Source organism: Dendrobates tinctorius, unplaced genomic scaffold (genome assembly GCF_039654945.1).
Source record: "Dendrobates tinctorius isolate UK_male_01 unplaced genomic scaffold, ASM3965494v1 ptg000003l, whole genome shotgun sequence".
Classification (NCBI taxonomy): Eukaryota; Metazoa; Chordata; class Amphibia; order Anura; family Dendrobatidae; genus Dendrobates; species Dendrobates tinctorius.
In genome coordinates, this window is record NW_027361671.1 from 28,868,010 (window position 1) to 28,887,472 (window position 19,463).

The 19,463-nt window shown below is 42.3% G+C and overlaps 1 protein-coding gene across 2 annotated transcripts in view; it reads left to right on the top strand.

The window, feature by feature from the left end:
• The first annotated feature begins 15,943 nt into the window (after window positions 1-15,943).
• PCSK1 (proprotein convertase subtilisin/kexin type 1) overlaps window positions 15,944-19,463 on the top strand; it is a 100,046-nt gene continuing 96,526 nt past the window's right edge. The window contains exons 1-2 of one of the 2 annotated variants that reach the window (XM_073541903.1): window positions 15,944-16,106; window positions 16,241-16,464. In XM_073541903.1, the coding sequence (XP_073398004.1) occupies window positions 16,282-16,464 (183 nt within the window). In that variant the 5' untranslated portion in view covers window positions 15,944-16,106; window positions 16,241-16,281. Of the gene's footprint in view, window positions 16,465-19,463 lie in introns of both variants that reach the window. The other variant, XM_073541822.1, reaches the window with a different exon arrangement.

The window sequence follows — 19,463 nt, forward strand, 5'->3', positions numbered from 1 at the left end:
GTTTGATTTTTGCAGGACAAGGTAACCTTTTCAGCAGTAATTTGTCTTTTTGATCACATTTTATTCCATTTTTTGTTTGGCAGTATGATAATAAAGCATTAGGTCATTACGGGCACGGCGATACCAAATATGTGTACTTTTATTATTATCATCATCATCAATCATCATCATCATCATAATCATCATCATTATTATTTTTATTATTTTTTCTGGCTCCATGAGAGTGATTCAGAAATGCTTCAGGTACAGATTGCATTCAATATGGTCTTGCTTTTAATGCATTTAGGAGGCCGCAATGGCACAAGAATATAAAAAAAGTAGAGTAGGACTGCCCCACATGAGATTGCCTTGGCGCGGCAGTGAGGCTCAAATGATTGATCAATTTATTGCCAAATATCTCATTTTGAATACAGTTAGATATTAATATGTGCATATGCACTTCATGTATTGCGTTCTGACCACAAGCAGCGCTGGCTTCTCTCCTTTTTTACTTGGTGTTCTTTTATTGTTTGTTTTATTTCCATAAAAACATTTATTTAAGGATACAATATATATACAGTATTTTTGATTATTATTATTTATTTATTTTTTTACAATTTTTTTTTTTTTACGTATTTTTAACTTTTTTGCTTAGTTCCTCTATGGAACTTTCACTTTGACAGCTCTGATCACTTTTAAAGCATAGCAATCCACAAGCATTTCTATGCTTTATAAACTGTCAGTGCTGCACTGACACACAAGCTTCATACACCATGCTCTGGGCATGGTGTAACAAGTTTGCTAGCTCTGGTGACCTGGAGGTCCTCATGACGACATTGGGTCACCATGGCAACGATTGACCCCTTGTGATGATATTGCAGGGGCGTCGATCAAAGAGCAGAGGTAATCCCTTCCCTCTGCCTGCCTTCTAAATGCTGCAGTCGATATAAATCGCAGCATTTAGCGGCTTAAAATGCTGAGAGCGGTGCGGTCATCGCTCCTAGCACAGGTGTCAGCTGTCATATCAGCTGAACAACCGGTGGCGATCACATTGAGATATATATACCTCATCGGTCGGGAAGTACTTCCCAACCATGATGTATATATACTTCAAATGACGGGAAGGGGTTAATACAATGCACCTTGATCAAAGCCACAAAATGCCAGCCTTAATGAAGACTTAATGGACAAAATGCCAGTCTTAATGAATCAGTCCTTTTGTTGATTAAAAATGTCTTCCTTATTTGGTGGTGACATATAACATATAAACCAGAAGGGTGGCATGGTAAAAATCAAAACAGGGCATCCCCTTGATGCTGGATTATGCCATGATACCTGGGTATGCCTTCTTTCAGATCTTACCGCCAGTAATAATCTTACCACCTATCAGAGGCAGCGATACCAACACGGTCATGCAGATGACCACGTGGCAAATAACGGATGTTCACGTCCCCTTTTATCTGAATGGGGTTCGAGTTTGGGTACTGTTCTGGAACCGAAACCAAACCTTTTTTTTAAATGTTTGGCCAAATCATCCAGGGGTCCGCCCATCACTATACAGTAACCAAAAATGGATGAAGCACATTTATGAAAAAACAGTCCATTTTGTCCTGCACTCATAATAAAAAATCAGACGTCTGAATGAGGCCTAAAAGGTGTTGGATTGATTATTTATCCTTTATTGTGTTTTGTGTTGTAGTTTGTGTATTTAATGCCTTAGGTTCACAATCTAGATTTGAATGATCGATTAGGAAAAAGTGAAACGGAAGAGCTTTCTTGTATGTGGATTAGGTCGGGTCCTTGAATTTGACTGTGTAAATTCTGTTTATATTAACTGCAGTGCAAACATGAGCCTGACAGCGGCCATTATCTTTTTGTTCAACTACTGAGTAATAGAGCAGAGAAAACAGTCCCAAATCGTTAGACTGTATTTGATGCATTGAAAACGTTTTCAGTTTTCTTTTTCCATTTTTTAATCACAGGTAAGTATTAGTCATCGGTTCATAGCTGACATTATACTGGCTATTACCTATAGTCTAATTAGCAAGTTTGTAACTCTGTCTATTTACTAATGTGAAGCCTAATCTTTAATTTTATAACATGTTGTCCTGGTTTCAGAATTTTATTGGTTGTAAATAACTATAATTACTATATCAAAATAAGTTTGATTGAAGGGGTTTTCTCATGACTATACTTCGGGACTAGGGCCGGCTCCAGGCTTTTGTGGGCCCCGGGCTAAAGTGTCTCAGTGGGCCCCTTTAACACGTACCACAATTAATGGGCCTCATATAATGCTCCATAAAGAAAAATGGAAACCATATAATGATCCAAACAGGATAATGGACCCCATATAATGCTCCAAACAGGATAATGGGCCCCATATAATGCTCCAAATGGGATAATGGGCCCCATATAATGCTCCATACAGGATAATGGGCCCCATTTAATGCCCCATACAGGATAATGGGCCCCATATAATGCCCCATACAGGATAATGGGCCCCATATAATGCTCCAAACAGGATAATAGGCACCATATAATGCTCCAAAAGGGATAATGGGCCCCATATAATGCTCCATACAGGATAATGGGCCCCATATAATGCCCCATACAGGATAATGGGCCCCATATAATGCTCCAAACAGGATAATAGGCACCATATAATGCTCCAAAAGGGATAATGGGCCCCATATAATGCTCCATACATATAGAATGGACCCCATATACTGCCCCATAGAGAATAATGGGCTCATCTCCCCTGCTGGGCTCATTCTCATCTCCGCTGGGCTCATTCTCATTCCCCCTGGGCTCATTTCCCTCCCCCCATTCACTCTCACCTCCCCCGCTGGGCTCATTCCCCCCCCCCGCTCACTCTCATCTCCCCCGCTGGGCTCATTCCCCCCCACTCACTGTCATCTCCCCGCTGGGCTCATTTACCTCCCCGGCTCATTCTCATCTCCCCGGGAGGCTGGGCTCATTTCCCCCCCAGCTCACTCTCATCTCCCCCGGGGGCTAGGCTCATTTCCCCCCCTGCTCACTCTCATCTCCCCCGGGGCTGGGCTCATTCCCCCCGGGCCCCCCAGCTCATTCTCCCCCTGGCCCTGCCGCCGCCCACCTCAGTCCAGGTTTCGGTAACTTTTTCCTGTGAAAGCGCGCGGTCACGTGGTACCGCTCATTAAGGTCATGAATATGGGCGCCACGCCTATGGGACTGGAGTGGCGTCCATATTCATGACCTTAATGAGTGGTAACATGTGGACCGTGCGCTCTAACAGGAAAAAAGATAGTAGGGAGTATGATGTTTTGCGGAGGGTGGGGGACTGACCCCGGACTCATATAAAAAAAAAAAAAAAAAAATTGTTCAGGTGACTAGTGGGCCCCCCGTCTCGCCAGGGCCCCGGCACTTGCCCGGGTACGCCGGGTGCTGACGCCGGCCCTGTTCGGGATCGCACTGAGGACTCACAATATGTGCCGACGGCTAACTTTAGACTGTCTTACTTTGTACCAGAATTTTGGAAAAACTTTTGGTGCATGGTGTAAGATTTAGATCCCCACTAAGTAACGCCCCTTTGTTACACAATACACAGAAAACACCTAAATCTTAAAGTTCAGAAAAATAGTTTTTAAGCATAAGTTGTCGCAAGTTCTTCAGCTTTTACCTTGATAAATCTCCCACATTACGTCTGTCATGCAGCTGCTAAAAATAAACTCTGTTCTATTACGTACTTTCGTCGAGTGAAGACAAGAAGGTTATCGCCAACGACTAGCCAAGAGTAACATCACATCAAATTCTGCTACAGTTTCTATTAGTTTTTATATACATATCTGACATCTCTGATAGTGTCCCGTGTTCTGTGTCATGTCTGTCCCAATTAAGCACTTCTCCTTTGTGACTCTATCCTGCAGTGTTTGCCCTTTGTCACCGCATGATGTCCTGTAGTAAGCATTTTCCATTGCTTTCGGTTAAATGGCCCATAGAAGACAGAGCAAACAAAGGCAGATTGGTTGCTATGAATGAAAAGGCTAAGGTTTCTTACTAACCGCTTCCTGTTTGCATGAACTGTAGGCAAGAGGCAATATACCCTGTCGTTAAAATCATAATAATTTCCTTGTTTTGCTGGAAAAGCACATTTATGTCTCATTTATATGCGTTTCTAACGTATTTTGTCATAGTTCTATATAATCACAATACATTTATTGCACATATAGACGTCAGCATTCCCGGAACTTCATTTCATCTGCTGGGATGCAACAAACTGATGCCAGGCCAAACTGCTCCGTAAACCTACCAATGTAACCAAGGTCGCGGCAAGTACTCCGTACCCAGAATATAATATGCAGTACATGATATTTTATTTACTCTGACACAAGAAGTGGTGCTCCATCTACAAATATTCTTCAGTGTGCTCAGGTCAATAGTTTTGTGCATAGGGGCATTGTTATGGACACTAGTGCTGTTGTATTAAATGTCAATTTTGCCAAAGAAATGCCTCAATGGATTTGAGAGTCATAGCAGCCAAATCCACTTATACTGGCACGATTGCCTGACCATGTAATGTGTATGTATTGGGGTCTTCTGACGCTCCCCAGACAGATGGGAACAATAAGGATAGCGTATGCTGAATTTCCATCCATGATCCTTCCGCTCTCCTTTACTGGAAGCATCTTACTCCACTCTCCCCATGCGAAACAAATGCATGCGCAATCAAACTAAGAATACATGTTAAAGTTCAGCAAAAAATTCATAGGACCCAGGTACATTGGCCACATGAGGAAACTGTCGCTGCTGGACCAGAGCACTGCAAACCTCCTAATACAGGTGCTTCTCACAAAATTAGTATATCACCAAAAAGCTCATTTATTTCAGTTCTTCAATAGAAAAAGTGAAACTCATATATTATATAGAGTCATTGCAAACAGAGTGATCTATTTCACGTGTTTATTTCTGTTAATATTGATGATCATGGTCTACAGCCAATGAAAACACAAAAGTCATTATCTCAGTAAATTAGAAAAATTAACAAATTAGTCTGTTTCAGTAGGCTCCACAATCATGGGGAAGACTACTGACTTGACAGATGTCCAGGAGCAGTCATTGACACACTTCACAAGGAAGGTAAGCCACAAAAAGTCATTGCTAAAGAACCAGGCTGTTCAGAGTGCTGTATCCAAGCATATTAGTGGAATGTTGAGTGGCTGCAGTAGGTAGCACTGCAGCCTTGCAGCACTGGGGTCCTGGGTTCAAATCCCACCAAGGACAACATCTGCAAGGAACTTGTATGATCTCCCCATGTTTGCGTGGGTTTCCTCCCACACTACAAAGACACACTGATAGGGAATTGAGATTGTGAGCCCCATCGGGGACAGTGATGATGATGTCTGTAAAGCGCTATGTAAGTGAATAAACAAAATTATTTATTTTTGCAAATTTCAGATTTTTCTTTTTAACACTTACAAAATCTATGCAAGCTTAGTATCACCTCTTTGGTTAAGACCTAAATCATCTTTCCAGGTCATTTTTAGTACAGAATGAATGCCATAAAAAATAAAGTTTGGCAGAATTGCATCGTACACAAGTCCTCATACATCTATGTGTACGGGCTAATAAAAAAGTTATGGCTATTGGAAGTAGATGAGGTAAAATTACAAATGTAAAAATGAGAATTGGCTGCGGAGGCGAGGGGCCAATCACCCACACAAGAATTCATCATTGAGGCATGGGTTACTACCTAAACACATGTAAGTGTCATCAAATAAATGCTAACCATGTGCAGACAGGTCTTGCACATGACTACTCATTAATTTCCTATTGCACAAACCGTTGCCGTTGACGCAGAAGTTCTCCATCATACTACCTGCTTCAGATGTCAGGGAACGTATCATTGGGATGGAAAGTGTGACGTAATAAAGGTGGGAATACAATGTGACTCAGCCTGATAGGAACAGACAAATGTATCCTGATCCCCTCTCCCTGCCCCCTTCCGTCCCATAACCAAGGAATCCAAATAAATCCATATGTGGTTGTATGATGTCTCAATTAGGCGCTTGACTAAGGTGAGAGCTCACTTTCGCTTGTTCTTTGCTGCTCATAGGACACACATCACATTTCCAAGTTACAAATGTCAGATTCAAGGCTTACTAGGAAATCAGCAGAGGGAGGAGCTGCAGACACCCACCCATGATATCTGGGGTGGAGGAGCTTCCCACACTGTCCAGTGTTCTGGTGCTGAAATAACTCACCGTCCACAGCCAGATGGACTTGGCATACGCTACGCTAAATACATTAAATATTTAAATGGACACTAAACCTATTGTCTAATCTTATCTACAGTTGAATACAATCTATTGTTTGATGTTATCAGCCACTTCCGTTGTGGGAAGCTTGAATGGGGTGGGTTTTCTTTAATGGGATCATTCACAAAATTCATGTTTCATCTGACCTTTATGTCACATACCTCCAGTCCTAGCAGCCTCAAAATACATTTTTATGTATATGTGGGAGTAATATTAGCAGCTATTATATCACAAGCTTTTTTTAAAATATTAACTAATTCTGGCATTCTTCATAATTCCCAGACAAAACATAGAGATGAATTTGGCCGATATATCAGGGATGAGTTTATTATTTGGAAGTCCCCTTTGGTGATGTCACAACAATGTGTTCCCTTGCTTTCCACAGGAACCTAATGTAATAATTTACAATGTAATTCTAAATGAATTAACTATGCATCTGCGGAGAGAAGCTGGTTTCTGTGCAGCCCCATGTAACACAATAAATGACATGTTTTAACATGGGCAAGATACAATGCAAAAAATACATGATACTGAGCTAAAGAATGATACTTATCAATCATTGTGTATATATATATATATATATATATATATATAATAACCAATCATTATGTCTGCATATGCTGTATATATATATTTATATCCATATAATGATTATTTATCATTATAGCACCATTTTTGTTCCATGGTGCTTTAATTGTGTGAATATATATATATATATATATATATATATATATATATCCAACAATGTAGACCAGCTCACTCCTGTGAACCACATGGAACCTCAGCTGACCTGGTTAACTCCGTTGTGCCCGGATCTGGATGTAGGAGTCCATCCATACAAATGTGAACGACGACAAAGCAAAGTCCAGCAATAACGTGAGCAATCCAGGATGCTGTTAAAAAAATTTTTCTTTTTATTCATAAATGCATTAAAATGCAATGGTCCAAGCAGTTCAAAACAGCAATAAAGCAGGAAAGTCGTGCAGATAGGACTACGCGTTTCAGCGGTAGAACCCAGATTCTGGACCGTGGCAGTTAGGCCGCGTCCAATCAGCGACAGTTGCTTAGTCGTCGCGGCAACACGGCTGCACTGCTTATTGTACAGGCACATTACAGCCGTTAAAGGCATTACTGCTGCGTCGCTCATTACACAGGCACAGTCCTGTACATATTCTAGAGTACAATACATTAGGTAACAGCAGAAAAGCGACTGCAGCTCTGGGTGTAACTGGAGTACAATACATTAGGTAAGATCTGAACAGTGACTGCAGCTCTGGCTGTAACAGGATTATAATACATTAGGTAAGAGCAGAATGGTGACTGCAGCTCTAGGTGTAACTGGAGTACAATACATTAGGTAACAGCAGAACAGTGACAGCATCTCCAGGTGTAACAGGAGTATAATACACTAGATGGTGGCCCGATTCTATCGCATCGGGTAGTTTAGCGTCTCTGTTAAAATAAAAAATAGTTATATACTCACCTTCCGACGGCCCCTGGACTCTGTCCCGCCTCTCACCACGCTCCCGGCATCTTCCAGTCCCAGTAATGATTAGCGAGAAGGGCCGGAGAAGACGTCACTCTTGCGAGAGCGCGACGTCAACAGCAGTGTTTCGCACAAAGCATTACTGGGACCGGAAGATGCCAGGAGCGTGGTGAGAGGAGGGACAGAGTCCGGGGGCCGTCGGGAGGTGAGTATATCACTATTTTTTTATCTTAACAGAGACTCTAGAATACCCGATGCGATAGAATCGGGCCACCATCTAGTGTGTATATATATATACAGTCATATGTAAAAGTTTGGGCACCCCTATTAATGTTAACCTTTTTTCTTTATAACAGTTTTGGTTTTTGCAACAGCTATTTCAGTTTCATATATCTAATAACTGATGGACTCAGTTATATTTCTGGATTCAAATGAGGTTTATTGTACTAACAGAAAATGTGCAACTTGCATTTAAACAAAATTTGACCGGTGCAAAAGTATGGGCACCCTTATCATTTTCTTGATTTGAACACTCCTAACTACTTTTTACTGACTTCCTGAAGCACTAAATTGGTTTTGTAACCTAATTGAGCTTTGAACTTCATAGCCAGGTGTATCAAATCATAAGAAAAGGTATTTCAAGTGGCCACTTGCAAGTAGTTCTCCTATTTGATTCTCCTATGAAGAGTGGCATCATGGGCTCCTCAAAACAACTCTCAAATGATCTGAAAACAACATAGCTTTTCAGGGGAAGGATACAAAAAGTTGTCTCAGAGCTTTAACCTGTCAGTTTCCACTGTGAGGAACATAGTAAGGAAATGGAAGAACACAGGTACAGTTCTTGTTAAGCCCAGAAGTGGCAGGCCAAGAAAAATATCAGAAAGACAGAAGAAGAATGGTGGGAACAGTCAAGGACAATCCACAGACCACCTCCAAAGACCTGCAGCATCATCTTGCTGCAGATGGTGTCACTGTTAGAGTTGAGCGATACCATCCGATACTTCAAAGTATCGTATCGGATGGTATCGGCCGATCTTTAAAAAAAGTATCGGTATCGCCGATTCCGATACCGGAAGTCCCATTCAAGTCTATGGGACTTCCGGTATCGGAATAAGAAAAACCCTTTCCTGCCCTTGTACAGCCTCTCTGGGGTCTGTACGGGCCTTTCGGGGGGCTGTGCCGGCCTGCCAGGGGGTCTGTGCAGGCTCCGGTGATCTGTGCCGGCCTGCCGGTGGTCTGTGCAGGCTCCGGGGGGCTGTGCCGGCCTGCCGGGGGGCTGTGCCGGCCTGCCGGGGGGCTGTGCAGGCTCCGGGGGGCTGTGCCGGCCTGCCGGGGGACTGTGCAGGCTCCGGGGGGCTGTGCCGGCCTGCCGGGGGGCTGTGCAGGCTCCGGGGGTCTGTGCAGGCATCGTCCGATGGGACTACAAGTCCCATCGGGCGATGCCTGCTACCATGACAGTGATTGACACATTAGCCAATGATGGGACAGTAGTAGTCCCATCATCCGGCTAATGTGTTAAATGTAAAAAAAAAAAAAAAAAAAATTACATGCTACATACATACAACATGCATACTACATACATGCTACATTCATACTACATACTACATACATGCTACATTCATACTACATGCAACATACATACTACATATATACTACATGCATGCTACATACATACTGCATACTACATGCTACATACATACTACATATATACTACATGCATGCTACATACATACTGCATACTACATGCTACATACATACTACATATATACTACATGCATGCTACATACATACTACATACATACTACATATATACTACATACATGCTACATACATACTACATGCATGCTACATACATACTACATGCTACATACATACCACATACATGCTACATATATACTACATGCATGCTACATACATACTACATATATACTACATGCATGCTACATACATACTGCATGCTACATACATACTGCATGCTACATGCATGCTACATACATACTACATACATACTACATGCTACATACATACCACATATATACTACATACATACAATACATTCATACAATACATACATAGACATACAGTACATATAACATAGAGTAACATACTTACCAATACTTGTCACATTGTTCCCCGAAGCCATTGTCGTCTACGGAATAAATATTAACATAACAAACCACAAAAATACTCACCCACGATCCGAAGCAGTCCACGAGTGTGTCCCACGACGATCTTGGGTAGAGAACTGCAGCATCAGCTGTTGCTGCCGTTCTCTACGGGCTGCAGGAATCCAATGACGGAAGGTAGGTATCCTTCCGCACTGTATTCCTCCGCCACTTAAAAAAAAAAAAAGTCCCTAGTCTCACTTTATGCCATTGCTGTGTGGGAATTTCCCACACAGCAATGGCATAAAGTGAGACTAGGGACTTTTTTTTTTTTTAAGTGGCGGAGGAATACAGTGCGGAAGGATACCTACCTTCCGTCATTGGATTCCTGCAGCCCGTAGAGAACGGCAGCATCATCTGATGCTGCAGTTCTCTACCCAAGATCGTCGTGGGACACACTCGTGGACTGCTTCGGATCGTGGGTGAGTATTTTTGTGGTTTGTTATGTTAATATTTATTCCGGAAAGACAATGGCTTCGGGGAACAATGTGACAAGTATTGGTAAGTATGTTACTCTATGTTATATGTACTGTATGTCTATGTATGTATTGTATGAATGTATTGTATGTATGTAGTATATATGTGGTATGTATGTAGCATGTAGTATGTATGTAGTATGTATGTAGCATGCATGTAGCATGTAGTATGTATGTAGCATGCATGTAGTATATATGTAGTATGTATGTAGCATGCATGTAGTATATATGTAGCATGTATGTAGTATGTATGTGGTATGTATGTAGCATGTAGTATGTATGTAGCATGCATGTAGTATGTATGTAGTATATATGTGGTATGTATGTAGTATGTATGTAGTATATATGTAGTATGTATGTAGTATATATGTAGTATGTATGTAGCATGTAGTATGTATGTAGCATGCATGTAGTATGTATGTAGTATGTATGTAGCATGCATGTAGTATGTATGTAGTATGTATGTAGCATGTATGTAGTATGTATGTGGTATGTATGTAGCATGTAGTATATATGTAGCATGTATGTAGTATGTATGTGGTATGTATGTAGCATGTAGTATATATGTAGCATGCATGTAGTATGTATGTGGTATGTATGTAGCATGTAGTATATATGTAGCATGCATGTAGTATGTATGTAGTATGTATGTAGCATGCAGTATGTATGTAGTATGTATGTAGTATATATGTAGTATGTATGTAGCATGCATGTAGTATGTATGTAGCATGTATGTAGTATGTATGTAGTATATATGTAGTATGTATGTAGCATGTAGTATGTATGTAGTATTTTTTTTTTTTTTTTTAACATTTAACACATTAGCCGGATGATGGGACTACTACTGTCCCATCATTGGCTAATGTGTCAATCACTGTCATGGTAGCAGGCATCGCCCGATGGGACTTGTAGTCCCATCGGACGATGCTTGCACAGACCCCCGGACATCAGCACAGCCCCCCGGCAGGCCGGCACAGCCCCCCGGCAGGCCGGTACAGACCCCCACAGGGTGCACAGACCACCGGCTGGCCGGCACAGCCCCCCGGAAGGCCGGTACAGACCCCGGGCAGTCCACACAGCCCCCCGGCAGGCCGGCACAGCCCCCCGGCAGGCCGGCAGAGACCCCCGGAAGGCCCGAAATGACGGCGCATCATGATGCGCACACACCGCGCATCATGATGACGTCAGGCCGTCAATCAACTGAACTTCCGATTCCGATGCCGAATTCCGATATTGAAAAAATATCGGAAGTCGGTATCGGAATTCCGATACTTGCGGTATCGGAATGCTCAACACTAGTCACTGTGCATCGGTCAACAATACAGCGCACTTTGCACAAGGAGAAGCTGTATGGGAGAGTGATGCAAAAGAAGCCGTTTCTGCAAGCACGCCACAAACAGAGTCGCCTGAGGTATGCAAAAGCACATTTGGACAAGCCAGTTACATTTTGGAAGAAGGTCCTGTGGACTGATGAAACAAAGATTGAGTTGTTTGGTCATACAAAAAGGCGTTATGCATGCGCTGTATTGTTGACCGATGCACAGTGACACCATCTGCAGCAAGATGATGCTGCAGGTCTTTGGAGGTGGTCTGTGGATTGTCCTTGACTGTTCTCACCATTCTTCTTCTCTGCCTTTCTGATATTTTTCTTGGCCTGCCACTTCTGGGCTTAACAAGAACTGTACCTGTGTTCTTCCATTTCCTTACTATGTTCCTCACAGTGGAAACTGACAGGTTAAATCTCTGAGACAACTTTTTGTATCCTTCCCCTGAAAAGCTATGTTGAATAATCTTTGTTTTCAGATCATTTGAGAGTTGTTTTGAGGAGCCCATGATGCCACTCTTCATAGGAGAATCAAATAGGAGAACTACTTGCAAGTGGCCACTTTAAATACCTTTTCTCATGATTTGATACACCTTGCTATGAAGTTCAAAGCTCAATGAGGTTACAAAACCAATTTAGTGCTTCAGGAAGTCAGTAAAAAATAGTTGGGAGTGTTCAAATCAAGAAAATGATAAGGGTGCCCATACTTTTGCACTGGTCAAATTTTGTTTAAATGCAGATTGCACATTTTCTGTTAGTACAATAAACCTCATTTGAATCCAGAAATATAACTGAGTCCATCAGTTATTAGATATATGAAACTGAAATAGCTGTTGCAAAAAACAAAATTGTTATAAAGAAAAAAGGTTAACATTAATAGGGGTGCCCAAACTTTTACATATGACTGTATATATTATCGATCTATCAATAATAACTAATCATTTTGTGTATATATACAGTATATATATACAGTATCTATAGTATAACCGGCTAAGCGTCACTCTGTCCGAAGCCTTTATAGACTGCGCAAGCGCGACATGCCTGCACAGTCTGGCTCCAGACAGAATGAGGCAGCCAGCAGTGAGGAGTGCGTATGGCGTCGGAGATGGCGGTACACATACACACTGCATACCGCTATGTCTGGCGCCATATTTACATACCTGACCAGGAGGAGCGTTGCCGCGGCGCTTCACTTCGGCCGGAGACCGGGCAGGAGTGAGGCCGGAATCATGCATGCGCATGGCGCGATCCGGCGCCATTTTACTGAAGACACATTTGCAGTGTGTCTTCAGCAATATGGCACCGGACAGCGCTATGGGCATGCGCATACTCCGACGCCAGACTCCTCCCCTGGCCTCCAGCAGAACGTGACAGGCAGCGCTGGAGCACAGGAAAGAAGGGTGAGTATAATTTTTTTTTTTTGTATGTGTGTAGTTTAATAGGGGTGAGGGGGACCATGCATACCAGGAAAGGGGGTGTGAGGGGACCATGCATACCAAGGAAAGGGGGGTGAGGGGACCATGCATACCACGAAAGGGGAGTGAGGGGACCACGCATACCACGAAAGGGGGGTGAGGGGACCATGCATACCACGAAAGGGGGGTGAGGGGACCACGCATACCAGGAAAGGGGGGTGAGGGGACCACGCATACCACGAAAGGGGAGTGTGAGGGGACCATGCATACCACGAAAAGGGGGGTGAGGGGACCATGCATACCACAAAAAGGGGGTTGATGGGATTATGTATACCAGGATTGGGGGGCGAGGGGACCATGCATACCAGGATTGGGGGGCGAGAGGAGCATGCATACCAGGATAGGGGGGTGAGAGGACCATGCATACCAGGATAGGGGTGTGAGAGGACCATGCATACCAGGATAGGGGGGGCGAGAGGACCATGCATACCAAGATAGGGGGGTGAGAGGAATATGCATACCAAGATAGGGGGTGAGAGGAACATGCATACCAGGATATGGGGGGTGAGGGAACCATGCATACCAGGATAAGGGGGGTGAGGGGACCATGCATACCAGGATTGGGGAGTGAGGGGGCCATGCATACCAGGATAGGGTTGAGGGTGCCATGCACACCAGGATGGAGGGGCAGCACATACCAGGATGGGAGACCATATACCAATAAAAATGCCCACCACCCGGGCGTAGAAAGGGTTCATAGCTAATATATATATGATATCGATCCATAATAACCAGTCGTTGTGTGTGTATATAAAGCTCTGGCAAAAATTAACAGACCACTGCAAAATTTTCAGTTTGTCTGATTTCTCTCTGTATATGTATATTTTTTAGTAAAATGTAAATTGCTCTTTTATTCTATAAACTACTGACATGTGTTCGAATTTTGAAGCATTAAATTTTTTATTTATTTTCAAAAAATGAGAAATGGTCAAAATAACAAAAAAATGCAGTGCTTGCAGACCTCAAATAATGCTAAGAAAACAAGTTTATAATCATTTAGAAACAACAATACTAATGTTTTAACTCAGGAAGAGTTCAGAAATCAATATTTTGTGGAATAACCATGATTTTTAATCACAGCTTTCATGCGTCTTGGCATGCTTTCCACCAGTCTTTCACACTGCTTTTGGGTGACCTTATGCCACTCCTGGTACCAAAATTTAAGCAGTTCTTCTTTGATGGCTTGTGACTATCCATCTTCCCCTTGATTACATTCCAGAGATTTTCAATGGGGTTCAGGTCTGGAGATTGTGCTGGCCATGACAGGGATATGATGTGTTGGTCCTTCATCCACACATTGACCTAGCTGTGTGGCATGGTGTATTGTCCTGCTGGAACAAACAGTGCTCAGAGTTGGGGAACATTGCCTGAGCAGAAGGAATCAACTGTTTTTCCAGGATAACCTTGTATGCAGCTTGATTCAAATGTCCTTCGCAAATAATAACCTGACCAATTCCAGCTTTGCTGAATCATCCCCAGATCATCACCGATCCTCCACCAAATTTCACAGTGGGTGCAAGACATTGTGGCTTGTACTCCTCTCCAGGTCTCCGTCTAACCATTACACGACCAGGTGTTGGGCAAAGCTGAAAATTAGACTCATCAGAGAAGATTACCTTACTCCAGTCCTCTAGGGTCCACTCCTTATGGTCTTTGGCAAACTTCAGCCTGGCTCTCCTTTGCTTCTCATTGATGAAAGTCTTTTTTCTAGCTTTACATGAATTGAGCCCTGCTTCTTGGAGCCTGTTATGAACTGTTCTTGCCATGCACTTCACCCCAGCTGCCATTTGCCATTCCTTTTGTAGGTCACTTGATGTCATCCTGCGGTTGCTGAGTGACATTCGAATAAGATAACGGTCATCCCGGTCAGAGTCGTTTTTGCCCTCTGCTGGTCTGTAGGTTTGTTGTTCCCATTGTCTGCTGCTTGACCTTGTTGTAAAGGACTGCCGTCTTAGAAATTTTAAGGATGGAGGCAACATGAGGCTCAATGTATCCCTCTGCTAGTAAAGCCAGAATTGTGCCCTTCCTTTCCTCCCTCAAGACTTTTCTTTTCAACTCCTTTGGCATGGCTAAAAGTTATTTTTTCATTCCTATTACTTTTGGGATATTACTAGCACTTGTTTTGCCATCCAGGTTGTCCAAATGCAAGAGGATGGTGAACACCACAGCAGTGTTTTTCATACTTTCCTTCGTTAAATAAGATTTGGTTCAGGTGATCACCTAATCAGAAGCACATTAAGTAGAATGAGGTGTCCTCTGGTTGGAATTCAACTGACACTGGAAAGGAATGGCTGTCAGACGTGTAGAGAAGCTGATTTTTATAAAACTGTGCAGTGGTCTCACAATTTTTGCCAGAGCTGTATATAGATAGATAGATAGATAGAATATTGATCTGTCTGTAATAACCAATCATTGTATGTGTGTATATATATATATATATATATATATATATATATATATATATAATTGATCTGTCTATAATAAACCGTCGATATACCATATGCACCATATCTGAGCAAGTCCTACGAGTGTTGCAGTGATTTTGACGTCCTTGGCTCGCGTCTTGCATGTATCTGTTCCTGGAACATATGTAGCACACAAGCATGAATTAGGCAGAACACCACACAGTCCCTGTGGCAGCGAGGCGTGCTATTGCCTCTCAGCAATGGAAGCAGCGATCTGTCGCCTGTTTCAGTGTGATATTGCTGTTTCTTTCAGTCATTGTGGGCGTCTCCTTGCCTAATTACACGAACTGATCTCTCCGTGGGCAGTGCAGCTACGTGAATCCCTGCTTCCTATTATAGCATCTCTCCTCCCTTTGGGAATACCGTATAGATTTAAGACGCTGGATGTGTGCTTGACGTAGTTTTGACGTGTAAATACTCATTTCCATTGAATGTGGAGAAAGGTTCGTGTTGTGGGATTTTTTTTTTCCAGCTATAGACTCCACAAGAGAAACCTGCTCCTGACATCCGCTCACTAGGCAACAAGGCGAAGGCAAAGGGTTTTATATTTATTACAGGTTGCTTCTTTTTTTTTTAGAGAAGTAATCATTTGTGAACATTGTCGAGATACGTGTTGCAATGGAAGGAGGATGCTGGCCTTACAAGTACATTGCTGTGGTGTCTGTCTTATCGTCATGCTGCTTACTACTTGTGTCTGGCATAGAGAGACGATACGTGAATGAATGGGCTGTAGAGGTACCGGGTGGTCCCGAAGAAGCAGAGTTACTAGCCAGAGAACTGGGCTATGAATTACTTGGTCCGGTAAGACAAAAATACTTTAATTTTGATGTATTTGTGTTGTGAAAATGCTTATAACCTGTGGTAGAGGGGAGAAATCAATACGTACACTTAACAATTTGTTAATAGTTTACCATATTCTTCGAAATATCACTTGGTGCTTATAGAACCTGCTCAGATCTGGCGCTTCATACCTGTGCTGCAATGTTTAATCAGTTGCCTTATAAATTATTATTACTATTATTATTTTATTTTTAAAGTCCCATTAATTTCAGTGTGTTGTAGACATGAAAAAGGTTACATACATATTACATATATATAATATATAAACCATATGTAAAATACAGTAAGCAACCTGGCCGACTGGTACAGACGGGTATAGAACCGTGCCCTCACGGGTTTACAATCTACAGGGAATGCAACCTTCTAAATGCAGAACAGACGTCTCTTCAGCCTCCCAGAATAAGGCGTCATTCATTCATAAGTATTGCACTCATTACTACCATCTTTCCGCCATTCTATTGCGATACGTTGCATACCAGGGTATCTAAATATTTTAATTAACCTTACAATGCAAATGATATCACTATGTATTGTCAGGATTCTTTTTATTTAGCATCAAACATGTGAGTTCGGCAAATACAAATACACACGCTGTATAAGTAAAGAAAGCCAGCATTGCCTGGGAAGGTTTATCTCCATAAGATTGGATAAGAGTGTGATATTTGCTCATCATGTGAATATATCTCTATGTGTGATACTGAAAGTAAGGATTTGGTGATGTGATGGAGGAATCCAGCTCCCATCTTTATACATAGTGGTAGGGGTCCGGTCAGGTGGCATCACACCTACTCATACCCATCTTTCCAGTTGTGTTACGAAGGCAATTACATTCTGAGAGTCTGCAGCCCGCAAGACATATGTCGTCTTCATTAACATTAATCTCTGGAGAAGTATCTAGCATATATTATTTTTCCATATTCAATATGGCTGTGCTCGTTACCAGCATCTGCTTGCCGGAGACACTGATCTGAGTCACGCATGTACTGTAAGCTGTATGAGATCGGGGCACCAAGACATTTTGGCTTATATTAAAATGTATAATTCTTACAAGGTATAATGTTAACTATATGAGTGATCGCTCATTTCTCTGATAGCTAAAGTGTATGTGTTCATGTAATTACAGAAAAATAGTTGTTATCTTATACATTAAAGCAGGACGCAAGCATGAAAGATAACTTTTTACCAAGAAATGGTAAAAAAAACATTGGTAAGGTTTAGGCTGTCACTTGGAATTTTTTGGTGTAGGCCTTGAGATAATATAACGTAGACAGTGTTCACAGGAGATTAATCTTATACTTAATCTTGTACCTTGCATTCATTTTTGTTACAATGTACAAAATTCATTGTTGGAAGAAAACTTCATAACCAAAAGCGGCAGATCTTACCACACTAATGTTACTCTTCACTATAAGTCCAAGAAGCCATAATAGTCCAAGAAGCCGAGACATAGGGAGAAGTTAAGCTGTCTTCACACTGGAGAGAAGTCTTAACTGTGACTGGGCCTCGTGGCCAGTATGGAGGGAGCACTATGATTTTCTTCCCCTGACCCTGCTGAGCCACAATTTTGTCTGTCAGGATAAAAATCACTATTCAGATGAACTCTTAGGGTATGTGCAGAAGGTCAGTAAACGTTACGGGTTGGAAGCTGTGTACTTGTACAGCGTCCAACCTGCAGCATCCAGACGTATGGCGCGTCTCTCCAGACCGCAGCATGTCTATTTATTTTGCGGAGATGTGAGCCTTGGCAAGATAAATTTCACCCATACAATCTATTGGACGCGGTGAATCCGCGCAGTTCAATGAACACATGTGGAATCACCTGCATTCTCATCACCGGCAACACTTTGGACGCAGTGGACATGTGCTGCATCCTAAGCGCTGCCAATTCCTGATCGTCAGCACATAACCTTATGAATTTTTTTCAAGTTTTGGTGTGCATAGAAAGTAAGGGACGGTATAGGGGGACAGGTTGCAGGAGTTAGAACAAGGGTTTCTAGATGTCTATTTGCTCAGTTTATAGGTCATTCTATTTTTCTTCCATTTTAAAAATGTCTCACGTTCAGAAAAGGTAAAATTGCAAAGTGCTAGAAAGCACTTTATTAAAAATCCCCCCTGTTCTCAAAGACAGAGGGATTTTTTATTTTATAGTGTACAGCTTCTTGTTTAGGCTACTGGCCACCTCAGAGTGGCCGGTTACCTAGGCAAGGAATGCGCACCACTAGCATGGTGCAGAGGCAAGGCTGACTCAGCTAGCAGCTTGGGAGAGCACTCTGTTTGGACTTGCACCACAACCATGCTTCTGGTCCAAACTGTCAATCTTCAAAAGTGCCCCGCCTCCAACAAGGCAGGAAGCTGCGGCCTTAGGAGCTGTGCTACTGAAATTAAATCTTGAGAACACCCCTTTAAGTAATATTTAATTTTTTCTTAACCTTTAAAACTGTATATGATATATTCACAGGCTATCTAAAAGAGGTGTGATGTCAATGTGGAAAAATGGCCCATCTATACAAACACCTGGAATTACTGTCAGGCAATGAAGCTATTGGTCACTTTTTTCAGGCAAAAATTGCATCTCCACCTTGATTTGATAATCAGCAGTCATATTAATTGGTGGATTAGAGAAAAAGGGACCCTTGTTGCCTAAATAGGTTGGATCCTAGTGGTGGCATACCCACCTATATTAGACTATGAATATCTCATTTGTTTATGCTGAGAAATCCCTGTAAAATAATTCACACGTGAATTGATTTTCTAACAATTCCATAAAGCCATAATTATGTGGGAGGAAGGACCGGAACAATAAGGACAACGGTGTCTCTGAACCTGAACCATGGGGACTGCCACTAGTGTTGCAGGGGGACAGAGAACCTGACTGGGACAGACCTGTGACCTTCGGCTGCCAGGGGCAGGTCTGTAATAAAAAGGGCTGTGCGTGGAAACTCGGGGCTTTTTTTTTCCGG